The sequence below is a fragment of the Sander lucioperca genome, chromosome 19, assembly GCF_008315115.2.
Source record: "Sander lucioperca isolate FBNREF2018 chromosome 19, SLUC_FBN_1.2, whole genome shotgun sequence".
Classification (NCBI taxonomy): domain Eukaryota; kingdom Metazoa; phylum Chordata; class Actinopteri; order Perciformes; family Percidae; genus Sander; species Sander lucioperca.
In genome coordinates, this window is record NC_050191.1 from 449,795 (window position 1) to 472,427 (window position 22,633).

The following is a 22,633-nucleotide window of genomic DNA, read 5'->3' on the forward strand; positions in this document are numbered from 1 at the left end:
ATGTGAGGATGGACTCAATGATGGCTGTGTAAAAGTGCACCATCATTGTCTTTGGCAGGTTGAATTTCTTCAGCTGCCGCAGGAAGTACATCCTCTGTTGTGCTTTCTTGACGAGGGAGCTGATGTTCAGCTCCCACTTGAGGTCCTGGGAGATGGTAGTTCCCAGGAAGCGGAAAGACTCCACAGTGTCAATTGTGGAGCCACAGAGGGTGATGGGGGCAGGTGAGGCTGGGTTCTTTCTAAAGTCCACAACCATCTCCACTGTCTTTAGAGCGTTGAGCTCTAGATTGTTTTGCTTGCACCAGGTCACCAGGTGGTCAGCCTCCTACCTGTAGGCGGACTCGTCTCCATCAGAGATGAGTCCGATGAGGGAGGTGTCGTCCGCAAACTTCAGAAGCTTGACGGACTGGTGACTGGAGGTGCAGCTGTTGGTGTACAGGGAGAAGAGCAGAGGAGAAAGAACGCAGCCCTGGGGGGATCCGGTGCTGATGGTCTGTGAGTCGGAGACGTGTTTCCCCAGCTTCACATGCTGCTTCCTGTCAGACAGGAAGTCAGTGATCCACCTGCAGGTGGAGTCAGGCACACCAAGCTGGGAGAGTTTCTGCTGAAGCAGAGCCGGGATGATGGTATTGAAGGCAGAGCTGAAGTCCACAAACAGGATCCTGGCGTAGGTTCCTGCGGAGTCCAGGTGCCGGAGGATGTAGTGGAGGGCCAGGTTGACTGCATCGTCTACAGACCTATTGGCTCTGTAGGCAAACTGCAGGGGGTCCAGGAGGGGGTCGGTGAGGTCTTTGAGGTGTGAAAGCACAAGGCGCTCAAAGGACTTCATAACCACAGAGGTCAGGGCGACGGGTCTGAAGTCATTAAGTCCTGTGGTCCTTGGCTTCTTGGGGACAGGGATTATGGTTGAGGTCTTGAAGCAGGCTGGCACGTGACATGTCTCCAGTGAGGTGTTAAAAATGTCTGTGAACACTGGAGACAGCTGGTCAGCGCAGTGCTTCAAGCTGGATGGGGAGACAGCATCCGGTCCAGCAGCTTTCCTGGGATTCTGTCTCCTGAACAGTCTGTTGACGTCCCTCTCGTGAATGGAGAGAGTCGTCACTGAGGTGGGAGGGGGGGTGGAGGTGGAGGGGACCTTTAAGGAGGGCATTGGTGGGGGGGCCCAGGACCCTGCTGAGGTGGGCGAGGTGGAGGTGATGCACAGTGGCTGTAGCTGTAGGTATACCTTTAAGAGACAAACTCACAACAAATGACAAACACATTGACAAACTTGACAACAACAAATTTGTTGACAGTAAATAAAATATACAATAAACAATGTACGTAGAAGTAAATTATTTAGACGAAAAACATCAAAAGGGCATATAAGGTTGATTTTCCCATGTAATTGTGGTTCCTCACTTTTACGGTCAGTGTGGGTTCTCAATTACAGGTCACTTAGCGCTGATAAAGTGATCATCTGAGTTTACTCTAGTTGTCTGCTGTTATTGTCTGCTGCTATCACCCTCTGATGTCATCCAACCCTTGTCCTTCTTGTGGTCCCCTGGTGTTCCTGCACTTAATGTGATTTCTGATGTGCTAATTGGAGGCTATAAGGGTTTTATGGCTTGTTTTTGTTTTTCTCCCCTTTGGGCGCAGTAAAAATAGAATGGAATTCAAAGCAACTTTCCACCCTCTGCACATTAGGCATCAAGGACCAGACCTTTGCTGAGAACAATAGGAGGATGCTTTGCAAGACAAGAGAAATTAACAGGATAAAGAGACAATCAGAAAAAGACTCTTAAAAATGATATTTGCTTCTCAACTTCACCTGAGATACACACAGCGTGAAATGATTGTTTTATAACTCTTAATTCAACCATTAAGTATCCAGAAATTGTATGTTGAGAAGAGCTAAGAAAGGCCACAGTGTAAATAGCTTCTTTTCTCTAAGCTATTTTTAAACATCAGTGGGGGAAAACCCAAGGTCCATGCCCTTTTGACCTGGGAGAGAATGCATAGGGGATGGGAGTGCAGAATGCCCCCTGTAGGGATGTAAGGACAGAGTACTTTATGTATGAGGAACAAAGGAAAGGAAGAAGGCAGAATGATCAGAGCTGTGGCTGCTGCTGCAGGATCTGCTGCATGCTACCTGTTGCTTCTGCCCGGGCCTTTCTGCCTTGTTTCCAATCTATTCTCATGCCAGTGAAGAGTCAAACACACGACCTGAAAGGATAGTAAGGACAGTTAGAGGCCTTTCATGTTCATTTCACATTAAATTCAATTCAATTTTACATTCAATTCAATTTTCCTTTTAAGATTATGTTCATGTAACTATTCTGCATTAGTTTTTATAGACTAATAAAAAGACTGATGATTGATCTTTCTAACACCAGCCTGCCAGGTTGTGCCCCTTCTCCCAAATTGTGTGCCTTTGCCCAACTATCACCTGCAATTCCACAAAGTTTCCTCACTGTTGACATTTTAAACTTCAGGAAGTAGCACAGTTGAACCTTGTCTGCTACAACATAAAAGTATACCCTACTAATTTGCCTTGCCATAACATTTTGGACGAGACATACCATAATTCCTCAAATAAAAACCAGGGCCTTTATTTACCCGAACTGCAGAAGGTACCAGGCTTTTATTTGAAGCAGGCTTTTGTTAGAGGCAGGCCTTTATTTCTAATTCCATCTGTTTGATAAGTATAATTGTTTTAAATAAACTGTTTTAAATGAAAAGCCATAGCGTTCCAGTGGACAGAGATCATTAATTTTTTAAGAAATATTTGCAAAAATATCACAACAACAACAGCCAGAAGGGCGACAAAGCAAATTTGGGTCAGAATTAATCAAACACAACCATTGTGTCAGTTTGAACCCTGTAAATGTACCGGGTATTTATTTCAAATACAGATACTATGGTATTGCTGATAGATTACAATAAGAGCATACAGTAGTTGCTGGTTTGCAGCACACCAGTATCTGATTAACGTTACAGACGGCAGCTCTATTTGTTTCTAGCTCCAGGCTAACTTTTTTCCTCCCACTTCCAGCTAGCTAGCTATTCTCTGCTCTTGTCGGCTAATCTTGTCAACTCATCCTTCTGTTTCTTCCAGTATCAGATTCTCCTGGGGTCAATGTCGAAATGTCTTGCAGCTTTTTCACCCGAGTTTTCCTCCGCATACTTTAAAACTCTTTTTGTTTTGTTGTTGAAAAGTCCGTCACTAGCACCAGAGCCTGTCATTCTCTGCTAGCACTAAATGAGACCCGTGTTACATTCAATGTAGCTACTGCCATCTATTGGCACCTGTACATTACTACAAACTACACTTGGCTGAGCAACACATACAGCCGCATTGACTAAAATACCGGTAGGACAATAATACTTTACATGAGTACCATAATCCAGAAAAACAAAGTGTGGAAAAAAAGCATGAATATATTGTTGAATCTGTTAAATTAAATTGGTAGAAATGTACATTACGATGAACTTGAATTTTATTTTTACTTAATATTAGATGAAAGGCACTTAGGAGATTATCCACACTCATTTTTCCTTAATTTGTCCGTGTTGACCACGCCCCCGGCCATATCAGAGGCTCAGCTTTTACTTGAAAGGAATTACGGTAACTGCTTCCTGGATTATGTTCACTGTCAATGGAAATAACGCTGTGCTTTGAAGCCAATTGGACATAGCGGCCAAACAGTGGAATTACAATTTCCATGTCCGCCACGTGATGCCATGGAGCCCAAAAATACTTTTCCCTATAGATTTACATGGCGAAACAGACATCTTTAAATCAGAGGGAAAATGTTTCAAAATTGAAAAATCAGCCAATCTGGTTTGTTTGTTTTATATTTAACCAATATCACAGTCTTTAAGCTAAAGTGATTTTAGCTGGATTAAAGTAACCAAACATTGTAGGAATAAGAGGGAAAGTGTCAGCAGTAAATATGTAGGGACACATTCTTTCCAAAAACTCAAAGTTTCTGTTGTTGCCAAATTGATGCAATACAATTATTTTGATGAGGCATTGTCTACTTATGATAAATGATGAAAGGATTTTCACAGCTGCAAAGCGAAATATGTTACATTGTTGAGCAAAATGAGAGAATATGCTTTGCTACAAATCTTATTAATTTATTTATTTATTACAATTTGTCTATATGAATTTATCCCAAACACAATAGAAGAATTCAATTTAAAATCTTGTGGAAGCATCCTCCAGGTTGGGTTATAGACAGAACCCTATTCAAAGTGATTCAAAGACTATAACATTGTGACTGAGTGCAACAACAGAAAGTCAGATCAAACATAGATAGAGAAATTGCAAATGACAAAGATGATCATGAGGTTTTCAAAACTCCAGAATGATTAGGAAAGTTTAAAATTTAATGACAATCCAATATAACACAGGAAGTGATTGTGTGGTCCTCATGATAGTGGGATGTCATTAGTAATGCTTCCATGGTCTGATGAAACCTTTTAAAATTAGCTGTCACTAAAGTGGTTGTGATGTGGCTTCCAGCCCTGGCTAACCACAGGTAGATGATCCATACAATATGTGGCTGGTGGTTTGTGTCATGGCTGCCTCCTCCTCTGGAAGCTCCTCAGGTTTTGGTTGTTGCCTTGTAAGCTGTGTGATATGCAGGGGCTCTCTTTAGCTCAACCCCCAGGGGGAATGCTGTTGGCCACAGCAAAAGGGGCTGAGCTCTCCAAGGGATGTTTGAAAGGGGGAGGACAAGGGGAAGCTTGAATGTCCATCACAAAGACCCAAATAAAACAAAAGGCAGTGGGAGTGACGCAGACATATCCTGCACACTTGTGTTGAGAAAATGAGTGTGAGGAACAGGTTGCATCTTTTTGTCACATCAAGAGCCTGGAGTCTGAAGTCAGGAATGTGGTGAGGTAGACGTGTTGAAATGCCAGTGACATCACAGCTTCACTGTGACCGTGGGCTACTCTCTCTTTAGCATCTGTCATGCTTTGGATGTCAGAAATATTTTACAAAGAGAGGGAAGCGAAAGAGATAAATGCTGGATCACAGAAAACAAATAACTGTTTAACTTGATAAATGACCCAATTTTTTTTGTGTTCCGAAAATTGTGCATATTTTACTATTTGAGGGTCGATTCACCTGGATTACAAATAGTTTATTTTTTTATGTATCTCTAGAGGTATCTACAAATGTAACTGGTTCTATTTCATGTGATTACTGTGGTAATACAGCAGTAGCGCCGTGGCAGCAGTTTAGGAGGTGGAATAATTTATTCAGTAATACCTGCAGTGTGCCCAACAATCACCAGGATGCACATGTGAGCAGTCCAGATGCAGTTTCTCTGTTGGTAGACTGGGGAACAGAGAAACACTATGAAAGTATTTGTAAATGAGTCACAGCAGTCTGTTAAATAATCTGCCGGGTCTGTACAATATACTTGCACATTACAGAGTTTTAATTTCATAATGGACATTTGTGTTGTGATTATAGAATGTATAAAAGAAATAGACGGACTACCAGGTCTGAAAGGTGAAGCCAATACTGAAGTGCCTTAAACCAGCATTCTTCCTAATGCCCAGCAGGGGGTGACTCCACTTGCACCAAAAAGAAGTCTGATAAAGAAAATGACAATACTTCTCACTTGCTTTATTACCTCAGTAAATATTGTCCGTTTAAATGTATGGACTAAGTCGCTAGTTTCAATTCTTCTTTAATTACAGCGTAATGTTTATTTGTAAATTGTCACACCCAAAATAGACAATAAAGCAGGGTATGCTTTAGGGGAGTGGTTACCTTGTGATTGACAGGTCGTCGTAGTAGCGACAAAATAGAGACCTAGCAATGGTAACCATGGCACTGTGTACATTCAAAAAGCCGAGAACTTGTTTTTGGGTGTTGTCTGGGTTTTTGTCTCAGAACTTTGATCCTTTCACTGGGTGTTTTTACTTCAACAAAGTTATTGGTAACATCTTGTTGCTTAAAATGTCATGTTTATTGTTCGGTTGCACCCTGCTAACCAAGCTAGCTAGCTAGCGCTAGCAGGACAACAAATTCTCACGAACGGGTTCGTACGATATAGTACGAAAATGTATGCACACCAGTGGGTGGTCACGTGACGCCGGCTACAGAGCTCCATGATGCCAAGCAAAAGTTGGTAGTTGTGTTTAGCCGCTACAGAGCACCAGGACGCCAGCTACAGAGCTCCGTCATATTAGAGGCAATTGGAAGTTGTTGTTAGCTGCCAACAGGTGACTGTGAGCCGAATACAGGCACCGCCAGATGACGGTCCTTTCAGGGGCCGTGGCAGTTGAGTTTGGCCGAGAAAAAGTGAGCGTCATGTGGCGACAACAGTAAAGTTTAGGCACCAAAATTATTAGTTTTCACAAGGAAGCAAAGTGCACTTCCCGGCTGAAAGCGTTGTGTTTTATGAACTACCCATTGTAAGACGAGATGCCTTGCGAGAGCAAGGGAGCGCACACGAGTCACAACCCCCTCACAAGTTTTACAGTGGCAGGGACCAACAGCTCGGCCCCTTTAAAAAGAGTCAAAACCAAGGCCTGGCCAGCGGCGACGGCAGTTCTAGCTTACAGCGATCACGGAACTGTTTTTATTTATTTTTTGTCGGACTCAGCGCTAGTAGGCCCGTAGCCCTTTTTTATTTAATCAGCCAGTTCAGACTGGTCCTAATACATTCGTCCGGTTGTCTTCCCGTAGACCCCTGGCTCCCTATTCTTAAGTAGTAAGCGAAGCAAGAAGAGGAGGAGGGGGGCGGAGGTGACGTCAAGCCTCCTCCTAATTTGACATCCGCTGGGGGTTAAGCCTCTCAGGACAACCTGCCTTACTCCGTCTCGAAAAATTCCTAAAATAAACACATCTCTACATCTCTATACACAGATATATCAATGTACACAGGCATATAAGACTTTTCTACCTGAATATGGAGTGTGTTTCTATAGTCAGTGGTATACAGCCGTAGTGCGGGAATTAGCTGATACTCACCTCGGGGGCTGAGCGAGGTCCGGTTTGAAGAAACTCCTGATCCTTTGGTCTTTGATCCACTTGTTTCAAGAAATGAAGTGCACACCAGAGCTTTTCCTTGGGTTCTTACGTGATTTTTTTTCGACAAAAAAGATGTTTAAATTTGGTTGTTTGACTTTATAAAGTCACAGTCACTCAGAATTTGCCTATCGTTTAAATTTCTTAATATTCAATTTAGGAATTGACCTACATTGACTGTTAGTAAAACTCAGTCTCTATAGAGTTATTCTAACAACCAGTCCACTTACAACTCAAGTTTGGAGTATAAGGGATGGCAGTGGGTTCTTTCTGTTGCCATCGACCTCCTGCCGTGTGTTCGGCATTTGGAGACGATGTTCCCTAGCCTATAAAATCAACAGGCACCAAGTCTTTGTTCACAATCAATTTTTTCACCAAATCGTTGCAAAGTGAAATTACACTCTTACAACTCATGGAAAATTAAACCATAATTCCACCCTGACCTACTCCATATGTGGTTCACAGCGTTTTTATGCAGCAGCAGTCATTGTGGAGCATATAGCAAAACAAAAAAAAGTGGAATGCTTACGAATTACAGTGCTTTACTTTTCTAGCTATATTTACGAATGGCTCATAAGAACAGCCTGAGCAGAAAAGTCTGCTAAAAGCGATGAGGAAGAAGTCAAGTGATGTAATTCCTGTCCTATGGTAAACATCCCAGTTAACATGCAAAGTGCATATAATAACATAATACTTTTGGTAACAAGTGTTACATGAGCCTCATTACCATCGTAATTTAACCACTGCATAGCATGCTCCATAACTCCCACCAGTGAGAGGGATTGATAGATGAAATATCCGAACGACGTCCTGCATAATTTGCCATGTACTTTTGTTTATTTGGAAACAACAGTAGATACCATGTGGGCAATAAATAATATACAACTAATATGCCTCAGAGTAGATTTATATTATTGTTTTGTTATAGCCAAGGGTTCAAGTGAGATTTGGTAGGTGGGGGAACCCTAATTTCGTGGTAAGCTGGTTTGCCTGTTACTTGCTTTATGTCCAGGATTAGAGTTTAAATTAACTGTCAAATTAATCAGAGTACACTAGGCCAGATTGCCTCCTAATATGACTGGTTGCAATGCTGACAAACAATGTAGCACATGTAACGTGCCGTTCACTACCCAGTAGTTTGTCACCAGTAGGCTACCAACAACGTAATCATCCCTTCACGCAACTCAACTGACTTAAACAGTTTGACAGACATCCAACTGTCCTGCTGTTATTGCAGATATATGAACTAAACACTGAAACTGGACTTACGGCTGTACATCGCTGCAATTCACCGCTGCTGCAGAATGAAACACTGATGAATGAAAGTGCAAATCAGATTCAGTTACTTTTTAATCGAAGGTGTCAGAACGCAGTTCCACATCATTCCGGCCCACTTGTCTTTAACCCTGGTTATAACGTGAAAAGCATGTTGTTATAACAGCAAACTTTTCACGTTATAATGTAATACTGATACCGTTTTCTTGCATTACAGCAATATGCTTCTGTAAGTTTGACATCTGAAATCAATCCAAACTTAATGCTATCTCTTCCCTTTTCCATAGGTGGGTTAGAGATTAGGTTGAATAGAAAACATTTTGCACCTCTCCTATGTGTAGCAATGATGTTTAGGCAACATCTTTTGTTTTGTTAATGACCCTCCTGTTGCTGCTGTCTGGTAAAAGTAGGAAACTAAAGGCTTGAAGACCTCTTTAAAAAACTCAAGAACAATCACAGAAAATCCAACCTCACTAAAGATCATTGAATGTTATTCACACAATTAATCAAGGCAGACATTATAGATTAAAGACATTTATTGGACTATAATCTAGGAATATAATTCAATACATTTGATGAAATGTAATCACTGTAAAAAAAAAAGCATTGCAGTTAATGCAGTAATGCCGGTTACAGTATTCAAAAACAAAAACATGTTATTATAAGGAATTAACCGTCAACACTGTTCTTCATATTGGACATTGGTAAAAAAAAAAAAAAAAAATACAAAAAAAAGTAACCTCTTGACTCTATGCATTCCATCATCGTATAAGAGGCAAATGACAATCTATCAATTGGTAACAGCAAATGTTACACTGCCCACATCCATTCAATGGCATTGTTTACATTATAAATTACTATATATCCAACATCACTAAACCAGTGTTTGGCTTAATGTGACAACACTGTGAATAAGTAATGATTTATTTCACTGTGAACACCATGCAGATAGATCATAAATTCCACAAATATGCATTAAAGTGAAGTTGAATTTAATTGGTCAACATCTTGAAAATCAAATAAATTATTAACAAGTTGTATACAACTCTTTATAAGCTTGGTAGAATCCTGATCTACAGAAAGTTTGGTAGCAATCGGACCTTCGGTTTAGGAGATGTAAAAATTTGTCATCATGTTGGTGTTTATTGTCCAAAATGGGTTTTTTTGTGGAGTTGTAAGTGTCTCTTCCACATGCTCACTCACGACATGCATGCATTCCCTTGGCAATGACTTTGGGGGGAAAAGCTACTGAAGGAGCACTTACATGAGGGATGTATTTGTTTTTGGGTGTTGAGTTCAAATATCAACAATCTTTCTCCAGAATGGCTGACTCCACCTTTAAGTGAGAAAATCTATATTTTTTAATTGTTATTTTACGAACCAATCTTTTAAAACCAAAAAAGGATGGCTTCTTAGGTAAAATATTGACATTGATATTGTGTTAAAAGCTGACAAGCCTGCTGTGTTTTCACGTTTGCCCAAATGATATTTTTACGTACTAGGCTGTAGCCTACTTGAGTCAGGTGCGCTTCACCATTAATGTGATAAATCACAACTGCAAATGGTCACCTTCAAACAGCTTAAAGAGTTGAATCTCCCATCAACAGCTTCTAATTGTCATGTTCACTTTCTCACATGCAGGATTAGTCATGTCTTGGAAACCTTCCAGACTACTCCATTTAGAGATGTGTATCATGTCTAATAAGGGGAGGAGCCCCAAAGTGTCACTGATGATGGATCACGCCCTGCTCAACTCATTAGACAGGCACTGGTTTTGCATAACTGATGCAAAACCAGCTGCTGGAAGAGTTGCAATCAGTTCTGCTAGCTGCTCTGCACTGTCTTATGGAAACGTCATCCACCGACTACATCAACAGCATTAAAGTTACAGAAAGCAGAGGCTATGGAGGAGGAGATGAGAGAGTAAATAAAACTACATTTGAAAAATATACATTTTCCAATTCCCCAATCAAAGATGCCCCACATGTACACACATATACATGTACATGTACATGTGCATTAACAGTATTGGGGAAATTGATAATTAGAATACAGAATTCATCAATAAGTATTTAATCAATGACTAAATGAAATTAAAAATAATACAACAGTAATGAAGGAGACTGTATACATACAAAATGATTGGTACTATAACTTTCTGTAAGCCACAAATCTCTCTAAGTAAGAGGCTAGGTATAGTATTTGGTCCAGCTTCCAATGTTATACTACCACCTTAGACAAATGTTGCAAAGATGGAGATTTCTGCAGTGTGTGAATGCAGAAAGGAGCATAATAGAAACGAAAAATAAACAGTTAAGGCTGAGTTGGAATGGCCTAAATAGTTTACATAGGTATAAGTCTCTAACAACACGTAATTGAGCAGCAGAAGTAGAAGGGGCTAGAAAGGAAGACTCTTTATATCTTAGGGTGCTGTTTTGTGTGTGTGTGTGTGTGTGTGTGTGTGTTTCTTCTTAGCCCCAGGGCAATACTCTAGCCATCCCTGCAGTATTGCCCACCCCTCCACCTACCCCCTCTCATCTACTGTGCAGACACTGGCCGGCAAAGAAAGAGACAAGAGGGGGCGGGGGCATGGGAGACTTGCACGGGTGTATGACTTTGAGACTGCACCGTCACACACTGGTTAGATTGGCCGAGTTGCCGGGGAACAGTCAGTAACGATTAGTGTAGCAGAAGATCTGCCCTGCGGCTTTCCCCTCTCTGGAGCAGAAGAAAGAGGGATGAGGAGAGCAGAGGAGGTGAACTAGGGTGGGGTGTCAAGGATGGGGTTTGAGGGGGAGAACAGTGTGCCTTACTTAGATATAATTAGGCAGAGCGAGTCCTCTTTTCCTCTTTCTCTCTTCTCCTTGTCTTTCTCTCTAACTTTTTTTTTTATTTTTTTTTTTTACTACATATAAACTGTAGCTTCATAATCTGATGATTTAAAATACTACAGTACCACTCAAATATAAAACTCAAGTCTTTGTTTATTATTAAAGCTGCTATTTGATTTCTCATTTTATGTTAAATAGACTTGCCCTTTTTCTTTAATAGAGATGCACCAGTCTTATCAGTTATATCAAGTAGGTCTTAAAAAATAATCATACATTTTCTTTTAAATTGTTGATGTTAATTTTGCTAGATTACTATAGACTGATAATTAGACTGAATTGTCATTGTGGTTTGGAAGGAAAATGACATGCCTATTCTTGATCTCGAACTTTCCACCATCTGAGGTAACATTTGCCTAGAAAGATGTAATTTAATCGACAGGCTGAAGAGAGGTGTAAGACTAAACACAGTGAAAAGTAGTGAACAAAGGCAGTGTGAACCCTGTACTCTGACTGTGACGCAGAGCTGGACACCATCCGTCAAAAATCCCACAACCCCCAGAGCCTACGACCCAAGAACACATCCTTTTTAATGTCAATATTCATTAGCTGAAATATTTATGCATGAATATGGCTCATATAGGCGCATTTGATTGATGCATCTCTAAAAACAAAAAGACATGCTAGTGCAAATCTTAAGAAAAGTAGGGTTCCTGTCACGCCTCGGGGGAGGAGTCACTCAGATGCATTATTCACATGCCCTCCAGGCAAGCTTTCAAGGCTTCTCTGCCTCAAGGGCAAGAAAAATAACCACCACTGTTAAAAGTAAATCATCTCGCGTGATGCACAATTAATGGCAAAGAGGGAGAGGCAGCGGATTGCCCCTTGTTGTTGCAAATGGAGTGAGGTATCTACCAGGGGCTGAAAGGAAGCTTCTTGCCATGATCCATGGCAGCTTCCTGCTGGAATCAAACGGGGATGCTGATCCATAGCCTGATATGAAATCCGACACTGCTGTTGTAAGTCGGGGGGGAGTCAATCAATGAACACATGGAAACCCACCCATTCACACCCCCTACATTCTGCCTCAGTACCCCAAATGAACAGCATGTTTCCTACTTCAAACAGCCCAAGGTTTGATGTTATTGGGTTCATTCTTCATTCACAGGCTAGGTTTTTGTTTTGTTATCCTCTTTTTAGTTATAAGAAAATGTTTAGTCTTATTTCAAACAGTGTTCACATATAAATATCAGTACATAGCACTGAGTCCAACAGCAGTTTGAACGTTCATTATTTTATTTCAGGCACACAGCTCCTGCAGTCATTACCGCATGTCAAACACGTGGCTTGGATTGAATTAATAGCTCTTGTTTTTATTGAGCTCCCACACTACAAAACTCCTCTTCATTATCCAATGGCCAGGGAGTCAAGCGAGGTGAAAGCAAGAATCTTGTGCTGCTGTGCCACATAGGAAAAAATCTTCCTCTGTCTGCCCTTTAGCGGCACATTTTCACGGAGGAGAATGAGGGCCACACTAAAGCTTTCTCATAACGTCACTCCTCTTGTCTCTGATTGCAGGAGATGCCCTCGACAACAGCCTGGCATCACCAGGCACAGGAGACGAGGATGACCAAGACAAGAAAAGGCAGAAGAAACGAGGCATTTTCCCCAAAGTAGCAACAAATATAATGAGAGCATGGCTCTTCCAGCACCTTACGGTAAGGGAATTTACCATGGATCCTGTTAAATTGCTTTTCAAAGCAACATCTAGCTGTGGCTTTTAATAGATGTCAAACTTTTGCAGGGTGCAAATGTTCCCCTAAAACAAGTTTCTTCCTGAGACTATTTTGCAGAGCCACCGTTGCTGCCTCCGGAGCATAGTGCCGCAAGACAATTGTGATTGGTTTACAGAAATGCAGACAGCCCAGAGCGTTTTTTTCTCATATCCCAGAATGTATCTGTGGTGTAGCCAGACCTTACTCCACAGCGCTGTGCCTCAGTTGTTTAGTTTGTAAAAGGCCCATACAGGTCCTGTACTCGGAGTAATCCCTTCCTTTCCAAAGCGCACCTTTAGATTTGAGAAAAAGGATGAAAAAGGAGGATAATTGAATTATCCCCTCTCTGTTCCCCATTCCCTTTCAGGCCTAATTTGTTAAGCACAAGTGTTTGCCATGGCAGGATGTGTCTATGAAAAGTGTGCAAGGGGACTTTGGCCTCTGAAAGGCCTATTGCAACACCCAAGCGATCAAGCATTCATCAGTCGTTGAGGGTGTGAAAAGAGCGGGATTATGTTTTGTCAGATGTTGCAGTGTGAGGCCCGCGGTTGGTAGGCCGTTGGGAGGGGGGGTGTTTCTGTCCACAACTAGCTGTAGCCTCCTGCTTTTGTTGTCCGTTTGGAAGACCCTTAAAAGATCCCCTTCTGTGGAAGCTATAGAGAAAGCAGCTGTGAAAGGTTTTAATTCATTATATTATTCATTATTGGACCATTAGCCTGGTCGTAACTGTTCCTGCATCTGTGACCATGAAGTGCTTTAAACGTAATCAGTAAAATCTTAAAATGAACCCTAAAACTTACTGCTGACCAAAATACGCTGTAGTGATATGATCTTGTCTTCGAGTATTTGTTAAAAGCCAAGCAGCTTTGTTTTGTACTAGCTGAAAGCGTGAGATTGTTTTTTGGCTTCACCCTGAATATAATACATTGCAATAATCTAACCAAGATGATTTTAAAGTTTTGCCTGCCTGACTAGCACAGTTGTTGTTTTGATAATTTTCCTGGTTATTTGTGCTTCTCCCATAAAAGTAAGTAGTCTGAAGATGATGTTGATGATTTTTTAGCCTGTAATAAAAGAGGGATCAATACATGGTTTTCTTTGAGTGATCATTTACTGAATCAACACAAGACTCCCTCTGGTGAACATCATGTCATGGAGTTTGGTCACGTGTGAAATGGAGACTGTAGAGGGATGGACAGGAGGGATTTATTTTTCTTTTGTTTGTCTGTGATATAGAGCTTTGATTTGAGGGCAAAGTTTAGAGTAATCTGTCACTTGACTGTTGTATGTGTGTGTATCCATATCAACATTTGTGTGTGCATTTTTGCACCTGGTGTCACTATTGTTATATATGTGGCTCTGTGTGTGTGTGTGTGTGTGTGTGTGTGTGTGTGTGTGTGTGTGTGTGTACGCACTTAGCCTGAAAGGCAGTTTAAAAATGAAGTGCTTGGAAGCTCATCCTTCACCGATGACCACAGGAGGCGGCTGACAGCAGCAGAATGGGGACTGTCCCGCGACCCTGCTCAAGGGGTACAAGGATCACCTCTGTCTACCATCTGCCGCCCTCATCTTACTGTCTCACACACACATGCACGCACACACACACACACACACACACACACACACACACACACACGCACGCACGCACATACACACACACATACACACACACACACACACACACACACACACACACACTTTCACACACAGAGCCAGTGAAAGAATCAAGGACAAGGAGATGGAGCAAGACGGGGAGGAGTTAAGGGGGGACAGGGGACCTAACCTTATCGAGGCCCCAAACAAAAGCCACCATTGTCCCTCTTTATATCCCACCCAATCGGTCGTCAAACAATGTGAAATAATGTAAAATACTGTCACACAATGGCACGCGCTTTTGGCATGAAGTGTTTAGGGGGCCAAACTGTGGTCAGCCTTTGTTTTTCCAACTTGTGCACTCACTTCCAGGAGTGGGAGAGCCGGCACAGAATAGGATTACACTTCCTCAGTGGGAGTTTTACCTTATAGTACAAGAGCCTGCACTAAAAGTCAAATTGGCCCTATACGCCCCTAAATGAAAGCCAGCTGTTTTTGTCTCAAGCCTTGACATTTATTTATTGAATGTTCTATCTTTTTGTCACTCACAGCACCCATACCCCTCAGAGGAACAGAAAAAGCAGCTAGCACAAGACACAGGCCTCACCATCCTTCAAGTGAACAACTGGTAAGTCACTCTAATGTCAGATTTGACTGCTCTCATATCCACGTGTACACGCACAATCTGTCTCTTTGGTATGTGAAATACATTTTAGAAATACATTTTACTTGACTTTAGAGTACATATTCTATCTTAAACCTTAGTCTTGACTATGAGTCATAATTAAGTCAAAACAAACAAGCATATGTAATACATATTTTGTCGGATTTAGCGTGGCTATCAAAAATAGATGTTCAAACAGCTGCTTAAAATGATATAAAAGATGGGCTCCTTATAATTTAGGATCTTGGCTCATGATAATCAATTTTAGCCCTTTTTCAGTATGAAAAGTAATTCAGCTGTTTGATGTTCATCCATCAGTTTATTTGAGTTGAGTTTATACATATTAAACCCAAGCAGCACTACTGTGCACTGACAGAAATACTGTAGTTTACGCTTGCAATTTATTTAAAATAATGAATTGAAAGTGTATTAATTAAGCATTGCAAGCAATAAATCGCACAACACTATGGCCGTTTTCGAAAGCACATACTATACCAGCAGTATGTACTGATTTGGCCAAAATGAAGCATGTAGTATGAAGTATGCAAACAAAATCAAAATCTGCAGTATTACCAAAAATACGCAGATGTCACTGATCTCACATACTGTATCCCACAATGCAAGCGCGTACACATATGTAGCGTGTCAAGACGTACAAAAAAGGTCACGGGAGCCATACCCTAAACTCAACAGGAAGTCCGCCATTTTGAATTGAATGTTCGAAATTAGTATGATTTTGACCATTTCCACATGTCGTACTTTAACGAACTCCTCCTAGAGATTTCATCCGATCGACTTCAAATTTGGTCTGTTCCATCTTAAGACGTTAAAGATGAAATATTATTAAAAGAAAAACTTTTCGTCATAGGGCATGGCCGTGGCGGGGCGGCCGTGGCGGGGCGGCCATTTTGTGCGTTTCGCCATCGAAACAGGAAGTGGGTGTAACTTGAGTGTACATTGTCCAATTGGCTCGAAACTTTTCAGGATTCATAAGAGTCTAACCCTGACGACATATACACGTCGACATTGGCTCAAAGTCATAGCGCTCCCTAGTGGCAACAGGAAGTAGACCTAAAAGTCAAGGTGCTATACTTTAACAAGCTACTCCTAGAGATTGCATCCGATGGACTTCAAATTTGGTCCGTACCATCTCAACACCTTAAAGATGAAAAGTTATTAAAAAGGCGTGGCGGCCATTTTGACTGTTTAGCGATGAACGAGAAAGTGGCTGTAACTACAGTGTACATTGTCATATCTGCTTGAAATTTCCCACAATCAACACGAGTCCAGGCCTGAGGACATATACAGGCCAATATTGACTTTTGGTCATAGCGCCCCCCACTGGCAACAGGAAATCAGCCTTATATGACAAACATCATCTGATTTACATGAAACTATACTTTAACCACGCCCATGTACTCAGACCACGCCCCCTTGTATGGCTTTTGAACAGTTTAAGGTAGAGTCTTGTGTGAGGTATCATTGAACTCAGCAGAGAGTTCCTTTTTGATTGTTGATGTTTGATCCGCCCCCTATGCGTTAGCCACACCCCTTTTTATAAGTAATGACCCGTTTGATGTAGAGTCTTGTGTGAGGTATCAATGAATTCAGCAGAGTTTGTTTGTCATTGGTCATGGTTTGTCTATGTTTACTGGTGATGGTGACCCGTTTAAGGTAGAGTCTTATGTGAGGTATCAATGAACTCAGCATAGACTTCCTTTTTTATTACTAAAGGTTTGCCCCTACCCCTATGCTTTGGCCATGCCCTCTTTCACAGCTAATGAACTGTATGAGGTAGTCGTGTGTGAGGTATCATTGAACTCAGCAGGGAGTTCCCTTTTCATTGGTGACGATTTGCAGTGTCTGAGTGCAAGGAGTGGCGTCCGCCAGTAACCCTGACGCGTGCAGAGGCGCGAGGGCCCGTCCAACGCTGCTTGGAGCTTTAATTGTTTTGTATTTGCTTATTTTACATACATTGATAATTAAGACATTTAGTTACAGTCTGTAAATAAACAGTTGTACAAGTGATACCATGCTATGGCATATCGCATTATTTAGATTTAAGGAGAGACACCAAAGTTTATCATTTTTATTCATTTATTGGTTTATTTAAAACAGGGACAGTGTACAATAAATATATTGCACCAGATATTGGGCTGTCTGTTTGGTGGATGTATTAATTGGCAAAACATTGGCAAAGCAGTTAGCCTCATCACAGCCTAAGGCTACAGGGCTAAACCCAAATCAATAAAATAGGACTTTCTCCCAACGCCTCAGATTATGTCAATAAGAATAAACTACATTATTATTTTAGACCCTGGAGACACACAGGGGTCGAGTTCTTCGAAAGCTGCTCAATAAAATTGACAGTTTTTGTAAATGCCAGATATTTTAGATGATGAATGGGGCATCGTTCTTTTGAAAGAATTACAAGTAGACCAGGTCAGGGGACAGGTCAGGGTGGGACAAAAAATTTAAGAATAAACATTTTCTAATGTGACACTACTTTTTCTTTTTTGTTTTCAGCATTTTCAGAAAAAATGGGAGCTCTGTTTTTACTAATTTTACTAATGATCTAGTTGATTCCCTTATATAATCTGCACAACAGATTTAGACTTGAAAAATCTTTGTACTATTGTAACTCAAAGCTTACTTAGATTATTTCACCTTCTTTAGTGAACTAAAAAGGCATACTGTCAACAGCCCAGAAAAAAGCAAGAAATTGACCCTTAAGTTTATATTTTATCACATATTCCAAGGTCAGGAATGCTAAACTATTCAAAAAAAATTAATTTTGGTACATACTAGGTGTGGAAGCAGAATTAGTTTTTTTCATTCATGCTTTATCTTCACTCTTTCACCTGTTTATCAAATTGTTCATATGATATTGCTCTTTTTTCCAGGTTTATCAATGCAAGGAGGAGAATAGTCCAGCCTATGATTGACCAGTCCAACAGAGCAGGTAAAACTGCAGTTTATTTAGTGTTCAGTGTACTAAATAGTTTCTTCCATTCTATCAAATGATCAGGTGAAACTATATGCAAACTGTACTGCCTTACTAATATCACTTTTTGCAGCTACAGAGACAGGAGTTAAAGACAGTATGAAAAGTGAGAAAGATTATATATCAGAGGAGCCAATCACAAGGCTTTTGGAGTATGGATTGCATGAAGGAGGTGAAGAATGAGGAGGTGGCTTTGTGTGCAACATGTTTGGGTTAACAGCAAAGCGATTGTAGAACTCTGGGTTGCTTACTCTGACGATCTTGCCTCTGCTCTCACAGTGAGTCAGGGAACAGCTTACAGTCCGGATGGCCAGCCAATGGGAGGATTTGTTCTTGATGGGCAGCAGCACATGGGTCTCCGACCTGGAGGTGAGCAATCTCTCATTCTTTATTGAACCATCAAGGGCAAAATCTCTATAATCATTTTCTGGTTGTGATCAGCTGAGTTTTAAACAGTTAAAAGAGAGGAAAGCTGAAGTGCTCTTTTAAGCACTTTTTTTCATACAGTAATGTGCCATGTAGGATTTATATATTGTTATGTATGTCTGTTTCTGTATAGCATCGCCATAAGGCAACAGTTTGTGATTGGTCATTTCAAATGTTGATCATAAGACCTTCTAAAAATCAAAGCTTTACTACAATGATTTATCTGAAAGTGCAAGTTAAACCTAATCATCCTCGCTTACAGTTGTCTAGGAAAGCAATTTGTAGAATAACCACATTTAGTGCGTGGAAACAATCCTTCCTCTGTTTTAAGAAGCATGTTGGTGTGATCACTCTGAGGGTAAGTTGTGCCTGATGTGTTTTGGCCCAATAGTCTTGGAGAAAAGTGGGAAAAACCCTCTCCTGTATACCAAAGGTCAAAGAATAGACAGAAACCAGTTACAGTGTTTCATAAAGAGAAACTGATTTTAATTAATCAGTGAAACGGCACATTAAACATACAAATAAAACAAATCTGATAAGGTTGTTTATTTTCAAGGATGATATGGAACTTATTTTCAAGGATGATATGGAACTCAGAATTCTTTGAAACTAACTACTAGTTTCAAAGTTGCAAGATTCACTATGACACAATGCAAATATACTTTTTTTTAAATGACTAGTGTAGTGCCTATTGAAAATGTGCCTGAACGGGCCAATTGTTTGGCCTCCAGTATTGCTGCTTGCAACTTTCTCAAGAACTGAATCCAAACGACCTCATACACGACACTGCGCTTCCTTGGGTCCTGAGCAATACACCTGCAACACGTAGTTGTTAGACTAGACGTAATTTTCTAACAGCTAGCTATTTGGGACAAAGCTATTTTCAGGAACAAACTTGTTCATTCTAAAAGTTACATTGCTGATGCTTAAAATGTTTGAGTTTGCTAGAATGTAACATCTCCAGTCTCTCTGATCTCTCTTCTTCATCTGTTTGCCCCTGCTTCCAGTCTTTGTTAAACTAGACTAAACTTGTATCTGTACTGGAAACAGAGATGAAATTGTTCCTTAAAGTAAAATAACAGACACAGACGCTTTGCTACATACAATACTCGTTCACATGATATCTAAAGAACAAACTTTGTGATAAAGGCACTTTTATCCTTTATGTTAGCATCAAAGCTGAAACTAGTACATACACTTTTGCTTGCCAGCAGCTGTAAATAATAGTAGTCTGTAAGAGTTCTACCGGATTCTGAGTAGTCTGTTATCTTGTTGGTTTTGTTTTTACTCCTCATTCCAGGGCCAATGGGTAGCATGGGCATGAACATGGGCATGGACGGGCAATGGCACTACATGTAAATCCACTTCACTGAGGCAAACCTGAAAAACACTGGTAAAGTAAGTAGTCCAGTCGTTGTATGTCTTCATTTGTAACAAAAAAACAATTTCACCATTCCCCCACTTTCTCCTCTGCTCCTTTCACTCATATTTCTATTCTATTCTTCCCATTCTTTACCAATCCAATCTAGACTGGAAATGTCTTTGTGACCTGATGTTTGCTGGAGGGACTTGCATCATGTTAATGCAATACATATAGTCATAAATATCTATTCACAATATCAATGTTTGCGTTTGTCTTCCGGGTTTTATTTTAAGGCAACATACAGTAGCCTGTGAACTTCTTTGCATTTAATTCTTAAAGGATAACTCCGGTTTATTAGAACTTTGGTTTTGTCTTAATGGTTTTGACCTTATTTCTATGGGGAATAAAAAAAGGTCTTAGTCATCCTAAAATGATTTCCTTGTGTGATTGTCTAACAGTGTAAGGAGTTTCTGATAGGGATGTCCCGATCAGGTTTTTTTTGCCCTCGAGTCCGAGTCCGAGTCATTTGATTTTGAGTATCTACCGATACCGAGTCCCGATCCAATACTTCTATAATATATTAAAAAAGAATAAAGAAGAGCGAAAAAACAGATCCAGGATGTTCCTTATTTTTTATTTAATTCACCTTATTTTAACATTCAACAACTCTGTTAACAAACAGAGCACTTCTGTTACATATCTCACAGTTTGCTATGGCAATGTTGTTGTCATCAACTTTATAATACCTCCAGACCGCAGACATACTCGCGCTTTCCGCTTCAAGCTGCTTCCGTGTTCTACTTTGCCGGCATTTAACCAATAGCGTCTCTGCAACAAAGTGATGTCATGCCGCACGCGTTGCTGTTTCTGTGTGGAGTCAAAAGGGTGCCACCGCATAACTATAGATGTGTTAAAAAATAATGAGAATATATATACATATATATCCGAGTCCTGATCGGGAGGTAACATCCGATTCCAATCGAGTCTGAAACCACGTGATCGGGCCCGATTTCTGATCACGTGATCGGATCTGAATATCCCTAGTTTCTGAATCAGATGGAGTTGGAATCAGGGGGAGCTGCTTATGGCAATTGTATGAACTTTGTTTGTACGGATCTCACCCTGATCTGATAAGATCTCATCAGTTAACCTGGTGCGTACAACACAGGGCTAAGCAACCACTGAGGTTTTTTTTAGGGTTTTAATGGAGTTTTTTCATGACAGTGATAATATTTTGGGCATTTAAGCCTTTAATAGACTGTAGACAGGAAAGGGGGGAGAGAGAGGGGGAAGACATGGAGCAAATGGCCGCAGGTCGGACCCAAACCCTGAGCCACTGCGTCGAGGACTGGGTCTCTGTATATGGGCGCCTGCTCTACCAGGTGAGCCAACCAGGTGCCCATGACAGTGATGTTTTTAGCAATTTGGAATATAATTAAGAGAGACAAAGCTCAGTTCTCGCCATAGCAGCCGCTTGTTCGGTTTCGACCTGCGGCCCTTTACTGCACGTCATTCCCCCTCCTTCTCCCCTTTCATGTCTAAGCTGTCCTATCAAATAAAGGCCTAAAATGCCAAAAAAAGAAGTATCTTTAAAAAACAAAGATAAATTTGACTATTTACTTTATTATTTTTTGTTCACAGATATTTCAATAATATTGTCATCATGAATTATTTTGGTCACAATAATCGTGTAGTGAAAATCTGATATCATGACAGCCCTAAATTAACAGCCTATGTGCATCTTTGACTATAGAAAGAAAAAAATAATAAAATATAAAACACTGTGTGGGAAACACACTCCTCTCCATCAGTCTATCTTCGTACCACTTCTTCTTTTCTTTCTCTATCGCTCTACCCTCTTTTTCCTCCATTTTTCTTTTCCTCCATCTCTTCTCCCCTGGTAATCTGATTAAGAATCGAGGTACTATTACCCCTCCCCTACCTCCTCCTCAAGCCTCTATTAGCTCCCCACCACTGCTGACAGTTCTCAAATCAAGACGTATCGCTTGCCGGAGGCACCCGAGCACAGAGATTTTTATTTAACACCCACTCTCCACTGCTCAATGAGCCACGCTGTAATGACACTTACCTTGATTAATAGAGCTCTTTATATGTAAATAGGAGCAGAATTTGCTTCATTTTTTTTACCGGGGTCAATTTTTGCCAACACAGCCCCCTCTTCCCTTTCTGATGATTCCCCTGGCTTTGTTAATAAAGTTCAAAGAGCAGATTGTGATGCTTCATATTAAAAAACTAAATAAATAAATACATCTAGATCTGCATAGAGACATCACGCTCTCAACCTGAATAAATGCAGCCAATATATTTTGGAGAGTATTTATTCTAATTATTATTTATTTAATGATCATTAACTAGTTACAGTAATAGCTTAGTAGAGCCGGATGTTTTTGCTTCCCCTAATTTGATCTGTGGCAAGAACGTATGCTGAATTCGGCAGTAAATCTCCTTAGGACTGCAGGAAGAAAGAGAGCCATTTTTAAAATAATATGAGGGTTTTCCATGCGCGATTAAGCCCAAGCCATAACATTTAACCATCATGGAATACATGACTGAATTTGCACTATTTTACTCTCCTCTCTGCTAACTCCACCATATGCTTTATTATTTAATTTAATTATTTATACTGCTAGCTCTCAACTGCATCCCAT

At 40.6% G+C, this 22,633-nt stretch overlaps 1 protein-coding gene across 1 annotated transcript in view; it reads left to right on the plus strand.

Annotated features, from left to right (window-relative positions):
• meis2b (Meis homeobox 2b) overlaps positions 1-22,633 on the plus strand; it is a 37,791-nt gene that overhangs the window by 9,587 nt on the left and 5,571 nt on the right. Inside the window, exons 8-12 of the mRNA XM_031300188.2 lie at positions 12,718-12,857; positions 15,059-15,135; positions 18,075-18,133; positions 18,455-18,544; positions 19,902-19,999. Coding sequence (XP_031156048.1) covers positions 12,718-12,857; positions 15,059-15,135; positions 18,075-18,133; positions 18,455-18,544; positions 19,902-19,960 — 425 coding nt within the window. The 3' untranslated portion in view covers positions 19,961-19,999. The remainder of the gene's footprint in view (positions 1-12,717; positions 12,858-15,058; positions 15,136-18,074; positions 18,134-18,454; positions 18,545-19,901; positions 20,000-22,633) is intronic.